Raw genomic sequence first — 14,189 nt, 5'->3', positions numbered from 1 at the left:
AGCAAAGTGAGTGGAACACGCTCAATGTGTTCGAAGGAGATGAGAAGCAAGAAAGAAGAAGCTGTACAAAGTATGCAAAAACATAGCCAGAGCAGCAAGGAGATGCAAGAGAAGGAAACAGAAGAGCAAGCTCAGGTGAATGTAATTCGACCTAAAGACAGAGATGGGTCGAATCTTAAAAACAAAGAGAAAGGTGAAATCCGTGCAGGGCGAAATAACAGAATGAAGAATTGAGCAAAAAGGGAACTCATATAGAGGAAAGAATTGGGTGAAGAATGAACCCAGGGCTCAAAATGATCAAAGAGTTCAGTATAACCAACAGAGGGAAGGAGACAGATGTTATAATTGTGGCAGAACTGGCCATTATGCTTATGCTAGACAATGTCCCGCATTAGGACAAAAATGTGGAAATTGTGGTATAAGAGGCCATTTTGCTGTTACGTGTAGAAGGAGGAAGAAAGTCTCTGCCATTATGGAAGAAGAAGAGGAACCGGATGAAGAAAGAGTGTTCCTGATACGAGAACCACCGAATGGAGAATTTAAATGTCCGAGTTGTGATGTATTCCTGGACAATTGGAAACTCAAGGTGAAAGTGGATAGTTGTTCGCCATGGACAATTATCACAAAGAAAACATGGAAAAATTTAGCAAAACGTGGCCTCAAAACTAAGATGGAAGTATCAGACATATTAAATCCTGGTGGGTTTGAGGGATCCAAAATCAAGATGATTGGTTGGTTCTCGAGTATTATTCAATTCAAAGACAGACGGTCTCAAGTAAAAGTATACGTAGCTGAAAAGGGAGTAGACGTTTTAGGGTGGAGAGATCAAGCTGGACTGAGAATCAGGTTGGATCCATGTAATGAAGAGCAGGTCTTGGTTGTCAATAAGAGTCAAGCACGGGAAAGTAAGGAAGTCAAGGAAAAACAGCAAGGCAAAGCTGTAAAATTGGGGTTGTTAAAAAAAAAAATGTTCACACAGAATCCGCCTCAAGAAGGGAGCGATACCTGTTAGGCACACGAAATCCAGGCCCATTCCGTTTGCTATTGCTGAAAAGGTGGAGCAGGAATTGATTTTATTAGAAACTGAAGGAGTTATAGAGACAATCGAGTCATCCGAGTGGGTGAGCCCTATTGTAGTTGCATTGAAGAAAAATGGCAAACCGTGGATTTGAGAGATGTCAATAAGAACATTATAACAGATGTTTTTCCACTTCCTATCATATCTAAGATGTTGAATCGTATTGATAATGCTGATGTATTTTCTACTTTGGACCTATCGAGCGCATATCATCAGATATCCTTAACAGAAGATTGTAGAGACATTACAGCATTTGTTACACCTCATGGGCTGTATCGATACAAACGTATGCCATTTGGACTAGCGTCTGCAGCAGCAGTATTTCAAAGAATTATGACGCGTGTGTTGAAGGGTCTGAGTGGAGTGCTTGTATATCAAGATGATATAATAGTATTTGGCAAGGGATCTGTGGAGCATGATGGGAGATTGAAGGAAGTGTTGAAGAGGTTGGAAGAAGTTGGTTTCAAAATTGAGATTAGCAAATGTAAATTTGGAGTAGAAGAGGTAGAATATTTAGGGCATGCAGTGAATGGTAAGGGTTATAAACCCAAAAGAGATGCCTTGGAAGCTATCAAGAAGTCACCAGAACCTAAAAACAAGGACAAATTAAGGTCGTTTTTGGGGTTGTGTGAATATTACAACAGATTTGTAAAGAATTTTGCTAGTACAACAGAACCGTTGAGAAAATTGTTAAAAAAGGATGCAAAATTTGCTTGGAGTGATGAATGTAGTGAGGCAGTTAGAAGTATAAAAGGAGCAATTTGCAATTCTGTAGAATTGGGAGGATTTGTTTATGGGAGGCTGACCAAGATCACAGTGGATGCTAGTGGAAACGGTTTAGGAGCAGTGTTAACACAGATAGATGAGGATGCTAATGAGAAAACCATCAGTCATGCTTCAAGGGCCATTTCAGAAACAGAAGGCAGATATTCTGTAATCGAAAAGGAATTGTTGGCATGTTCATGGGCAGTGAACTATTTCAAAAAATATTTGTGGGGAAACAAATTTATAATTCAAACTGACCATAAACCTTTAATAGAAGTTCTCACGGTGAGAGGGATGTGTAAAGCCTCACCGAGATTAGCTAGACTCAGTTTAAAATTACAAGATTACAATTTTTCTGTGAGATATGTGCCGGGGAAGAGGAATATCATTGCCGATTATTTATCTAGATTGCCATTGAGGAGTGATGAAGCAAGTGCAGATCCAGATGAGGAAATAGTAGCAGTTATTTTTGAGGTCACGTCCAAGGAGATGTGGATGGAAGAATTGGCTAAAGATGATGAGTTGCAAGAGATAAGAAGGTACACAGAGTTTAGTTGGCCTGAAAGAAAAGGTTATCAGCAAAGGTTGTAGGAGATATTGGGAGATTAAGGATGAATTGTCCATGGAAGATGGATTTCTAGTAAGAGGAGATAAGTTAATTCTTCCACACAAGTTCTGGAGTGAGCTTATTGAGAAGGCGCACCAAGGCCAGCCTGGCATCACAGGCACTAAGAATAATGTGCGGTTGAAATACTGGTGGCCAGGCATGGATATTATGTTTGAGAGGTTTATCAGAAATTGTTGGCCATGTCAGAACAGTGATAAGAGTTGTAGGATTGTCAAGTCCAGACCAATTAACATTGACAAAGGTAATGCACCATGGGAGATGCTTGGAATTGGCATCATCGGACCATATTTGAAGTTGTTTGGAGAGAAAAAGTTCCCGATTGTGTTAGTGGATTATTACTCAGGTTGGGTAGAAGTTAAAGCAGTCAAGAAAATTGATACAGATGAGATAATAAAGTTCTTAATGCAGATATTATTTTAGGAAATCCTTCCCTTCTGCATAAGTGATAATGGAGTTCAGTTCTGAAGTAGTGAAATGAAAGAATTTGCCAAGAAAACGGGAATTGAATGGAGGTTTTCATCATTATACCACCCACAAACCAATGGGTTGGTGGAGAGATACAACCGTGTAATTGTAGAAGCAGTGGAATTGGCGTTGAGTAACAATATACCGGTTGATGAAGTTCTTAAGGAGAGGATATGGAGTACTAGGATGTCAGTTAAAAGAGGAATGGAGGTTTCACCTTTTGAATTAATGAGGGGGAGAGCTCCCAATACGTTACTGAATCCGGAATGGGTTAATCGGAGAAAGGGTTTGAGTACAGGGTCACAAGGTCATGACAAACAGCAAGAAACACATAATTTACATAATATACCTGTTGAAAAGTTTAAGTTGAGGATACTGCCGGGAGACTTTGTATGAATCAAGTTTGGAAGGAATGTTAAGAAGGGAAACTCTAAATACAGCAGGCCTGTCAAGGTGATACAAGTGCTCAGGAGAGTGGTTAGAGTTGCATGAGGATCTGTATGGAATATGGATAGTTAGTAAATAGATGTGGGAAGGTGATAAGAGAGGACGCATGCAAGTCAAAGTGGAGAGACGAGGGAGTGATTTATTTGGTGATGAATATATTCTAAATAGAAATGATATTGTGGATGGTGGTTTGGGAAATCAGGCTGGTGAAGATATGGTTCAGCGACAACAAGGAGAGGAGGTGATTGGAAGAAGGAGTGTGCGTAATTCAAGAGAGAGGAGATTGCCGTTTTGGTCTAGGGATTATGACATGTAACATTTTATAATTGCATTTAGCCATGTTATTCCGTTGGTTCCCATACAGCTTTACAAATACGCATTCATTCATAAAGTAATATTATTCATTAGGTTTTCCACATATGTTGTAACCTTTTAGTTGTTAATTTAGGTTGGGTTTATCGTAAGTTCTTAACTTCTTTTAAAATGTTTAGGGGGGGATGATGTAGTATTCGAATGATGGCTTTATCTCGTGAAGGCTCGCGGCTCCCCTAGCTCGCGGCTTCCACCCAGTGTGTGTGTGAGAATGCGTAGAGGGTTGACGTGAGAGGAGACGGTTGAGAAGGGATGTCGAGTGAGGGTGGAGGCTGCTGTGCGGGGCGCCGGCTACATTCATGATATCGTATGCGAATAATAAAGAGCAAGTTATAATTGTTACCGTGTAGTCGCATACTTCAGTGTTGATGTTTAATCTTTCAAAATGTAAACAGGTGAAATTTTGACAGTTCATTGATAACACCCAATTAGAAATCGATGACAGCTGGAAATATGTGGGTCCTATTATCAAACAAAAATCTAATCCTTCTAAAGAGCCGAGTGACCTGCATTCAACTGCTGTGGCATATGCAATTAATTGGCCATAAATATGGTAATTTTTCTATCCCCCCCCCATGATCAAATTTTATAGAGGAAAAATAGCTCCTAGTTTGGTGGATGGAGCCGAGACCAATCGTGTCTTCATCGACTGGTCCAAAATCGAAGGTAAACAGTTAAACGCAGACTTACTCTTCCAAACCTGGATCAATAATTTGTTACGAACTGGGGCTTCGTTCTCTTCAAGCTCTTGTAGATTGTTGAGCGTTGCTACTAGCAAAACCTCATGCTTTTTCTATTTTTCCCTGCTTTACAAGTTAATGGTAGATCAATCTTGTTTAGTCCTCTGCAATTGGGTAGTACAATGCCGGAATATCCTAAAAAGACCACATTATAACATTTACAATCTTGTCACCAACCCGATGAAGGTAAAAAGAAATGGTGGAAATCTGATTGGATTACTACTACTAAAAACCATGTACTAAACTATACATTATTCACCATTTTGTCTTTTATTGAAGAACTTCTTATCCAAATTCTCAAATATTTGGCGAAATCCCAAAACAGAAAAAGGTAAAGTATTTATTTTTTTTCCGACAGACTTCATTTGTACCCCACGTTTTGGATGCACGGTCAAATATCCCTACGAATTTACAACTATGTAGATTTTGTCAAGCTCCCTTCTATTGAAACAGTACAACACATTTTTACTGAAGGTACTAGAGGTTTATATTTTGCTCGATATGAATATACGTTTTCTATGTATTAAATAAAATCTTGGAAGTGCATCTTAAATGCCAACTATACTTCCTTATCTATTGCTGCACTTAAGAACTTAACTGAAACTTAGACAAATTGGATTCATAGAAGTTTTATTAACTGACGACTTTGTGTTGTACTGTATTGTGGGATTCATAGAAGTTTTATTAACTGACGACTTTGCGTTGTACCGTATTGTGTTTTATATAGTTACTTATGTATTTTATCATGATTCTGAAAGGTATTATTATTAAACTAAATCACAATTTTAAAAATTCACAGCATAGTGCACTAAACCACGGTTAGGTAGTACAGAATGTGGAGAAAGTCTAAAAAAAAAATAATACGTGCATACTAGAATTATCTTTACACATGCACAGGAATCGAAATAAGATGTTAATGGCAAAAGGGGGCTTCTATGTATCCTGCATCACACAGTGATCAGAAGCTACCCCTCGGTGAGTTTCGGGACGTGTCTTGATACAGCTTCCAAAACACAGAGATAATGTTGCATTGGTTTGTTGGTATGGCACCAGTTGACAAGGGAGTCAAAAGTAGCTCCTGTTAATCTAAGAAAGCACTTCTAGCCAACAAGTAGGAGCTAAATAGCTCCGAGTGATGGCGATCTTGGCACACAGTTATGAATAACCATTCTCTCACTCTCTAAAAGAAACATGTTTGCATCCGTCAACTATTTGCATTACACAAAAATGGAATAGTTATCACAGTATAAAGCTGTACATCTCAGACTATAGAACAAATGGCATGGTCTTCAAAACGGGCCACAGAAGCTATGTTAAACAATCTGGCCAAATGTAATGGCTCAAACACACTCCAGACACGCAAGTCCGCAACATTTAAGAAAAAACGTTTCTTACGATCGTGAGAGAGAAAGCGAGTTTTAGTTTATGTCCCAAAAACTTCTGTGTAATCATCCAACTTGTAAATACATATGTGGTCACCAAATCACTAGCCGGAAACCTGAACAACGTCTTCAGCTAAATGCGCTGAAAGAATTCGACAAACTCAGGATGCCAGCACGTGACCGTGGTGCTACATATCCAGTCCAACATTTAACTTCAATGTAAAATAGTAGATCTGATCAAAAAATGTAGAATAGTTTGTTAGCCATTCAATAGGCCTTGCCGATGTATCTATTTACAAGGTAAAACAAAAAGGTTAAGAGTGACAACAGAACTCTGTTCCTAAATAAGCCAAAAAGATCGACTGCCAAGTATGTGTTTTCATCTGCAAATATCAAATAAAGCAGAAAAAAATGATAACCTATAACTGCATACTTTAAGACGCCTCCAGGCTTCAATTTTTAACAGAATACTACCCTAATAAAACCGCCCCAACCACAACAGATATGAGAAGCCACCACGGCCTAGGTATAGTTGGAATTCATTACTAAAAGTAATTCGTTAATTATGTTCTGGAGCCCAGTGGGCATTATTTGTTGTTCTTTCAAAAGCAAAGCAAATCGTACATGAAAACTGTTGTCATGCAGTGAGGTGTCCAAACCATGTTTCAAACTCTTGTCCTGATCAGTAGCTCTCAAGTTCAGGCAACATGTTTTCATAAAGCAATTCATGATAAAAAAAAAACAAAGACAAGTAAAACATCTTAGTGTGTGCATCACAACATATGATAGACACAAACTTTTACCTGAGCCTAGATTTAAAGGGCCTGATTCATGGAAGTGTTTTATAATGGTGCAATCCCATAGGAAAACGTTCCATGAATCAGGCTCAAAGTCTGGTCATTAGCCATTTTTTTGCAATTCTGCGATTGTTGACAAGAAAGAAGAAGGCCATCATTTTAAACGACACATTGGGTGCAGGGGCCTAATTGACAGTCAAAACAGCACTGCACGCAATCAATAATATACCCAGGCCGACAGGAAAATCACAACAAACGAGTTCTCGTAGCAAAGAAATATTTCTCTGCCACTAAAGTTTCGCTTAGATAAAATGAATGGGGCACATGTCATTTGACAGCGTAACGTCACAGACAACAAAAGCACGCATGGCAATATAGTCACGCGGACAACCGTATTACATACATGCAAAATGACTTGCACTTCTCCAGCTGGGAGACAACAACAAAAAAACCTAAAGAATGGGTCCCAGCCTCCATTACAGAAGTAACATCCAGACAATGGAGGGTTGGTGGGGCCGAGCACAGGAACATGAGGCACATAACTGAGATCAGATTGGGACGGTACACATCAGCGGGGTGTCATCCGTCTAGAAAGGTTGTGGGGCATGCCAGCAGTGTCCTCGGTTCCCCTCCAGGCATTACTAAACGCGTCTATGAGGCTCAGCGAAGCTACAGCTGGACAACAGAAGTATCTTGGTAGCCGGGGATGGCGAGCAGAAGGAAAGGCCAGTTATACAGTATTGCAGCAAGCGACCACAACTGTGCGACATGCTAAAATAACATTAATAAAGGCTGTGTGGTATGGGACGGGAGTAGGCTGCTGGCATGTTGTCTAAAGCTTTAGGCAGCGCTGATCTGGGGACAGTTACCAGGCAGCAGGGGCCCAGAGTGCGTAGCAAACATGACCAGAGACACTGACAGAAGCCCAACCGGGAATGGTTAGTAGGACTAGGCACAGCACAGGTCAAACTTGAGAGAAGAGTGTGGTATCGTGAGACCCACAGATCTCACCCAAAAGAGAAAGGCTGTCACAGCTCCCATTCCAAGGGAGAAGAGACGAGGGTCGCAGCTCGTTTCCATAGATGAAAGGGAGCTCACTGCAAGAGAGAGGGTGCGCACACCTCAGCCCAAAGCAAGGGGGTGGTACAGTTCTCATCGTAATGAAGGATGAAGTATCTCACACACACACAGATGGGGAACAGCTACCCACAATCGGTGCAGGGGCAGCTGGGTCCGGTGGGTGAACAAGTCTCCCCAAGGTGGCTAAGGGAATCCCAATGAAGATAGGGCACAATTCACCCCAAGAGAGCACAATTCACCCCAAGAGAGCAAAGGTAACCCTGGCAAACACACAATATAGTCTCACTGGAGACCAAACTACATACTCCGTTCAAAGGGGTTTCCTAGACCGCCTGCGGGGGAGGGAAGCCTGGGACAGAGCTAGGCCTGGGCACCCTCGAACGGGGCACAGCAGACAAAGCGCTGCGCTCACCGTAGGCCGGGCATCGGGTTCAGTGAACGTGAGCTCTTACCCCTCTCCCCGCCGTTGTTCCTCTCCTGCTGCACCGGGCGCGGCCTCGACACTCGCCTGGGTCTCCTGTTGGCGGCTCTGACGGAGTTCATTTGCCGGGCTGGCTAGGCGGCCGCGGGCGCGGGGAGGGAGCGCCGCGGAGGCCGCTGGGCATGGGGAGGCGGGTGCTCCAAAACCCTGGGGCGTTGCGGTGCTGACCCGGCGTCGCTGGGCCCTGCCTGTTGTGGTCTCGGTAACAGCTCGGCGAGATACCCGCTCTCAGCCCCGACTCTCCGTAGCAGGAGGAGCCATTGACACTGCGAGAGCCAGAACGGGGAGAAGCAGGGGGGCGCGAGCTACAGCAGTGAACCAATCATTGGACCTGGCACAGATACCCTGCTTCACAAGCAGCCAATCAGACGAGCTCTCTCACGAAGTGACCGGGCCCTGGCTGGAGGGGTACGGAGCTCGCGGGGTGGGGTCGGACTCACCGGCGTCGGTTCTGCAGACTCCGGACCTTAACACCAGAGACGAGGCGCTGCTACGGCCGCGAGCAGGTCTCACTGGAAGCTAGAACGCGTTCGCCCGTAGATGCGTCGCTAGCGCGCTGTCAGATCTGAGCTTGGTGCCGAAAGGGTATGACGTCATAACAGTGATGGTCTCGGTGGCTGGAAACAAAGTTGCGAGAGAACAAACTGCGCAGCTAGAAATACTAGCCGCGTGCCTCCCCCCAACTTCACATTAATTTGCGAAGTGCCTGCAAAGCGACGTTGTCGGTCCCTGCTGTATAGCCCCTCCTCCCCCCGGCCATGGAACCGACCGCTGAGCCCGAAGACCAGATGTCTTTTCGCTGCCCAGAAGAGTATACACTCCTATCCAGAGGCACCACTACGCAAGGCACTTATTTGCCTGCAATCTTCAGCTTCCAATCGTAGTATCGGACCAACGTCCCTGCCTAATTTAAGGAATCCAGGGCCAAGACGTCTGATAGTCCTTAGGTGCGTTCCACTCGGTACCAGCGGAGGATCTTCGATCACATGTATCCACTCCAGGGAATCTCCACCTCCGAGTTGACCTTGGAGCTGGTATGCTGCCTCAAGTACCCTCTGACACTCTTCATTTAGGAAGTCTTTGTACAGTATAGCTCCGACCAGATCCATGATGGGAACGAGCCGGGGTTTCTTTTGGTCTCTTTCTTGACTGGCAATGATTGTCAATTTAAGAAATATAATTGGAACTCTGCTTTTCTCAAGAGTTTAAGCTGGCGTGATATCCAGATGACACAGACGCCACTGCCAGGATGAGTACACACACTGCTTTGTGAAGACCCAGTTGTGATGTCTAGGAGCTCCTCAACCAGGAACCAGAAGCATCCCAGGCAATTGCACCAGGAGCCCTGCCCAATACCCTTTGATTAGTCCATAAGCACTTGCCCCACATTCCTCTGTTACCTATCTTGCGTGACCCAGAATTACTAACACTGTTATAAACTGTAAAACTCCTGGCAAAACTTGTGTGCCTGGAAATACCTGACATTCTCTTTGCACATTTATGACCACTAGCAGATTTACACACAGGTACGCAGATACTCAGTATGGTGCTGAAATTCGTGCAGGTTTGCACTGCGTACATGCAGTAAATCCGTATGCAAGAGGAAATGCAACAACCAGCATGCAGAAAATAGCCCTCTGCACTTCCTGAGGAAAACGCTTCCACAATGGCACACTTTGCAACCAGATGGAAATCACCTTGCTTCCAGTAAAAGAAAAAGGTGAAAATGGCCACTAAATCATCTCATGGTGCACCATGGAGACAGCAAACCAATGTCCATTTTGATTGCAGTCAGACGAGGAACTGGACGCCCAGAGGTTAATACAGCTGTGAACAATGGCACCAATCGTCTCCAGGCCGAAGTTGGCACCCAGTTGTCTTACCAGCATAATCTAACCAACTTCATGCTTCACATTCATGTCACTTACACCAACATGTGTGACATCCCAGATCACCTACAGCACAACAGTATCATCCATACCACTATCCTGCCCAGTAAGAATTATTATTTATTTGTTTATTTCTAACCCACCGTAGCCTGCGGGCATCAGGGCATGGAGAAGAGATAAAGAAAAACATGCAACAGTGTAATAAGAAAGGAGAATCATTGGGATGCGTCAGGCTTAAGAGAATAAGACAGTTTTCAAAGCTTTTTTTAAAAGCCGGTAGACTTCTTTCACAACGCATATTCATCAGCAACTTATTCCATGCAATAGCCACTTTTGCTGGGTATGACCTTTCTTTTCCCCTAGCTCTGCGGGATCTCGGGCATCTCAGTCGCATGGAATCTTTCGATCTGGTGTCACTAGCTGAAGTTTGGACAGTGCTGCATGTTTTGAGATATCTGGAGGCATCACCAAACAAGCATTTATGAGTCAAGATATACATTTTGAACTTTATTCTTGCTTCTACAGTAAGCCAGTGTAGATCTCCTCTATGCTGTGAAATATGCTTGTGTTTTGACACACTTTTAACAATTCTCACAACTTCATTTTGCAGGATCTGTAGTCCTTTGGTACAGCGTTTACTTGCTCCACCTAGAATTGCATTACAATAGTCTAATCTCAACAGGACTAGAGCTCTTACTAACGTGGCCCAGTTAGTTACTGAGACAAAAGGTTTTATCAGACGTAGTAGCCTGAGCTAGTATTGTATATTTATTTTTGGTCACACTTGCAATTTGGGCATCTGCTTTAAGTGATGCCTCAATGTTAACCCCAAGAGTTTTTACTTTATTGACTGTGTATATTAAGTGTTGGTCAATATGTAGTTTATCATCTGCCACTCCTAGTTTTTCTCTTGCTCTGTCTGAGCTGAAAATAAGAAGCTCAGTCTTCTGACCATTAAGGCAAAGGCCGTTTTCCATCATCCAAGTTCGAATTTTTTCATATACAGACGTAATCCGTTCTGTATCTTTTTCATATTCTCCATTTATGCTGATCATACTCCGCTTCTTCTTAGACTAATTTGGTGAAATATAATCCCATACACTTCAATAGGTCACACAGAGAAAGACAAAAAACTTTCAATAGAGCAGGGGACAAACGGGCTCCTTGCGGCACTCTGCATGTAATCGGCTCTGAGTTAGAATAAGCTTTTCCCCAAGTAATCTTAGACTTTCTGTTACTTAAAAATGACCAGAGCCATTCAACTGAATTAAAAGAACAGTTTCCACTTTCATAACTGCATATTAAAAGTTTAGAATGATCTTCAAGATTGAACGCTGCTGAAAGATCTAAAAGCATCAACAGACCGGCTTCGCATTCATCCGCAATGTCTAGCATTTCCATTTGTAAGTCTAGCATAGCAGTTTCAGTCCAATGTGCGGTCCTAAAGCCGGACTGCCGCTGAGATATTTGATTTCTCAAAATGCTGTTGGAGCTAAATAGCTGCCACCTTGTCAACTATCTTCAGTAAGAATTGCACATTAATGATTGGTCTATAGTTAGAAAATATTGTTGGGTCCAGGTTAGATTTTTTTAAGTAGCAGGATAACTGACACTTTTCAAAAGGTCTGGCACTTCATTGTCTCAAAAGCAAGCATTTATAAAACTAGTTAAAAAAGGTGCAACAATGTGTAAATGTTGTAAAACAATTTTTGAAGGTAAAATAGCCATCTAGCAGAAGGTAGGGTTCATTTTCTCTAGAATTTTGACATAAGAATCCACTGTAATAGGCTCAAACGAGAAGGGGGGATTAACATGAGAGTTAGATTGACGGATAGAACTCTGGGCCTCACAGTCACCATTTATTTTTCTTGCATTTGCAATAGAGCATTGTGCTTTATGTACTTTATCTGAAAATGCTTTTTGTACTGCTTCACAATCCGCATTATTCAGATTAAAGTGTTGTATTTGAGCTTTAGGTGTTTCCAACGATTTAACAGTCTCTCAAACTCTTTCTTATTGTCATTAACTGAGTTGGGAATTTCAGCATCAAAAAAACCCTTCTTAGCCTGCAGGGTTGGTATCCGGTAGATTTTTTCTAAGACGTTCGATTTCTCTTTATTCGCTAAGGATTGAGTTTTCATCCACAGTCGTTCCGCTTTTCTCTTCTCTTGTTTCAAAGAGATAAATTGCAGTGTATACAGTTTTTGGTTATTTTCTCTTATTCTAATTTTGTTCCCTTTCAAAGGTGGCACTTAGTCAATTAATTCACGTATGCTTTCAGTGTACTTGGATACCAGTAAATTAGGTGTATCCTGATCTGATGTGGAAACCATTAGCTCACTGATTTATGTCTGTAATTTATCAGATTACAGTTCATTAAACATCATACTCATGACTGTTTGCAGTTTGTTGGGTTTATAGGGTTCCTTTGTGGGAAAGAGTAATTAAAAAGTTACAGTGTGATGTTCTGACCAAACAAAAGGTTTAATACCAAGTAATTATACTTAGATTTCTAGCTGCAATCCAATCGAGGGCATTGCCAGGATTATGTGTAGACTCTACTCAATTTGGAAAAGTCATAGTTACACAATAGCTACTCTAATTCCATGGCTTCCAAATCTTTCGGATTGCCCAACCATTTGTTAAAATCTCCCAGTATGACTGAGTGACTATTGGGGGTATTTAAATCAGACAGATGCCCGATATTTCGTTCAGAAACAAAGGCAACTCAGACGGAGTACGATAAACCAAAATAAGGTTTATGCAATCATTTGGGGAGCTTCTGACTTTGAGTATAATTTCGCACCCAGTACATGAAATAGGTGTATGGAAGAAATTGATTTCTTGTTTGGCAATAACCGCCACTCCCCCTCCCCGGCCCTTTGCTCTGTGTTGAACATAGAAACCATAGCCTTCTGGGGTGGCAAGATCTATGTTGGGGCCACTAGAGTCCCTTACTGATGTCTCGGTGACACACATTACATCAATGTGTTCATCCCGGATATGGTCTGCCACACTAATGGCGTGTTTATCAAGCGATCTGGTATTTAGCAGACACATTTTGAGAGTATGCCTATCCTTAATTACTATTTGGCATTATTGACAACATCGGCCATATTAAGAAGTCAAAGAAGACCATCAATCAGTAGGTTTTCTAAATACAACTACTAAGAAGGCCGAGGTTGGTATAAAAATGATCCACTAATCTTAATTAGTGTCTCTTACACAGGAGCACTCGCCCTTAAAACTGAAAACAACAGGCTAGTGGGGTGCCAAAATCGCATATGCTGAACCGACAAAAACCTAGCGCATAATGTGTTTCGCGCAGACTGGCACCTCCCAGATTCGCCAGCGTTGACGTGCCTGCTGGGCATTGAAGTAGGATTTAAAAAAAACTACAAAACCGCTGGGATTTGTAGTTTTATATCAAATAACAGCACAAGAATGTTTTGGGGGAAACAAAGCAGCGTTACAAGTTAAGAACTGCAGAGAACAAAACCTACAAAATTACCACACTATCAAGCCTATCCGGTACTTCAAATCAATTTAACAATATGCCTTCACAATAAGAGTTTCTTATCTAAAAACAGTAAATATTTCTAAAAGCAAATGCACGCTAAAATCAATAAAATTGTGTCACAAAGTTGCTTTTCTGTTCTAATCTCGGAATTCTGTTCAGAATATTGGGATGATGCAAGGTAAATTGCAAATATTCATCTGTTTGTCTTGCCAAATAACAAGCTTTGTACACAACGCAAATGGCTAAGCGTGGAGCCAAGAAGGAAGTATATACTACCTTGTTCTCGATATTCGGCTGAAACGCTTTTAAGGGCAAGAAAATTGCTGACAACTCTAGTAGGTTTATGTGTTCCCTCCTCTCTGTGGGGGACCAAATGTCGAACACTTCAGGTGGTTTATTGGCACTCCCCAGTCCAGAGAGGAGTCGTCACTGGTGATGGTCTCTGGCGGGACTGGCTCAGAGAAAGGTGTCCTTTCCATCAGATTGTTCTGCTAGGACCACCACATGAGATTGTCACTCATTTCCGAGGTCACCGTGACAGAGTA

The 14,189-nt window shown here is 42.2% G+C and overlaps 1 protein-coding gene across 2 annotated transcripts in view; it reads right to left on the bottom strand.

Moving 5' to 3' along the window:
* Window positions 1-8,782, bottom strand: part of FBXO11 (F-box protein 11) — a 911,561-nt gene extending 902,779 nt beyond the window's left edge. The window contains exon 1 of one of the 2 annotated variants that reach the window (XM_069608416.1): window positions 8,676-8,782. Coding sequence is in view for 1 of the 2 variants with exons in the window: in XM_069608415.1 (XP_069464516.1) it covers window positions 8,207-8,297 (91 nt within the window). In the remaining variant the exon portion in view is untranslated. Of the gene's footprint in view, window positions 1-8,206; window positions 8,534-8,675 lie in introns of those variants that run through there. The other variant, XM_069608415.1, reaches the window with a different exon arrangement.
* Between the last annotated feature and the right edge of the window lie 5,407 nt (window positions 8,783-14,189).

The sequence above is a fragment of the Ambystoma mexicanum genome, chromosome 4q, assembly GCF_040938575.1.
Source record: "Ambystoma mexicanum isolate Mex_15411 chromosome 4q, UKY_AmexF1_1, whole genome shotgun sequence".
NCBI classification, from domain to species: domain Eukaryota; kingdom Metazoa; phylum Chordata; class Amphibia; order Caudata; family Ambystomatidae; genus Ambystoma; species Ambystoma mexicanum.
Note: the sequence above shows the minus strand (reverse complement) of the source record. Positions and strands in the feature narration are given on the sequence as shown.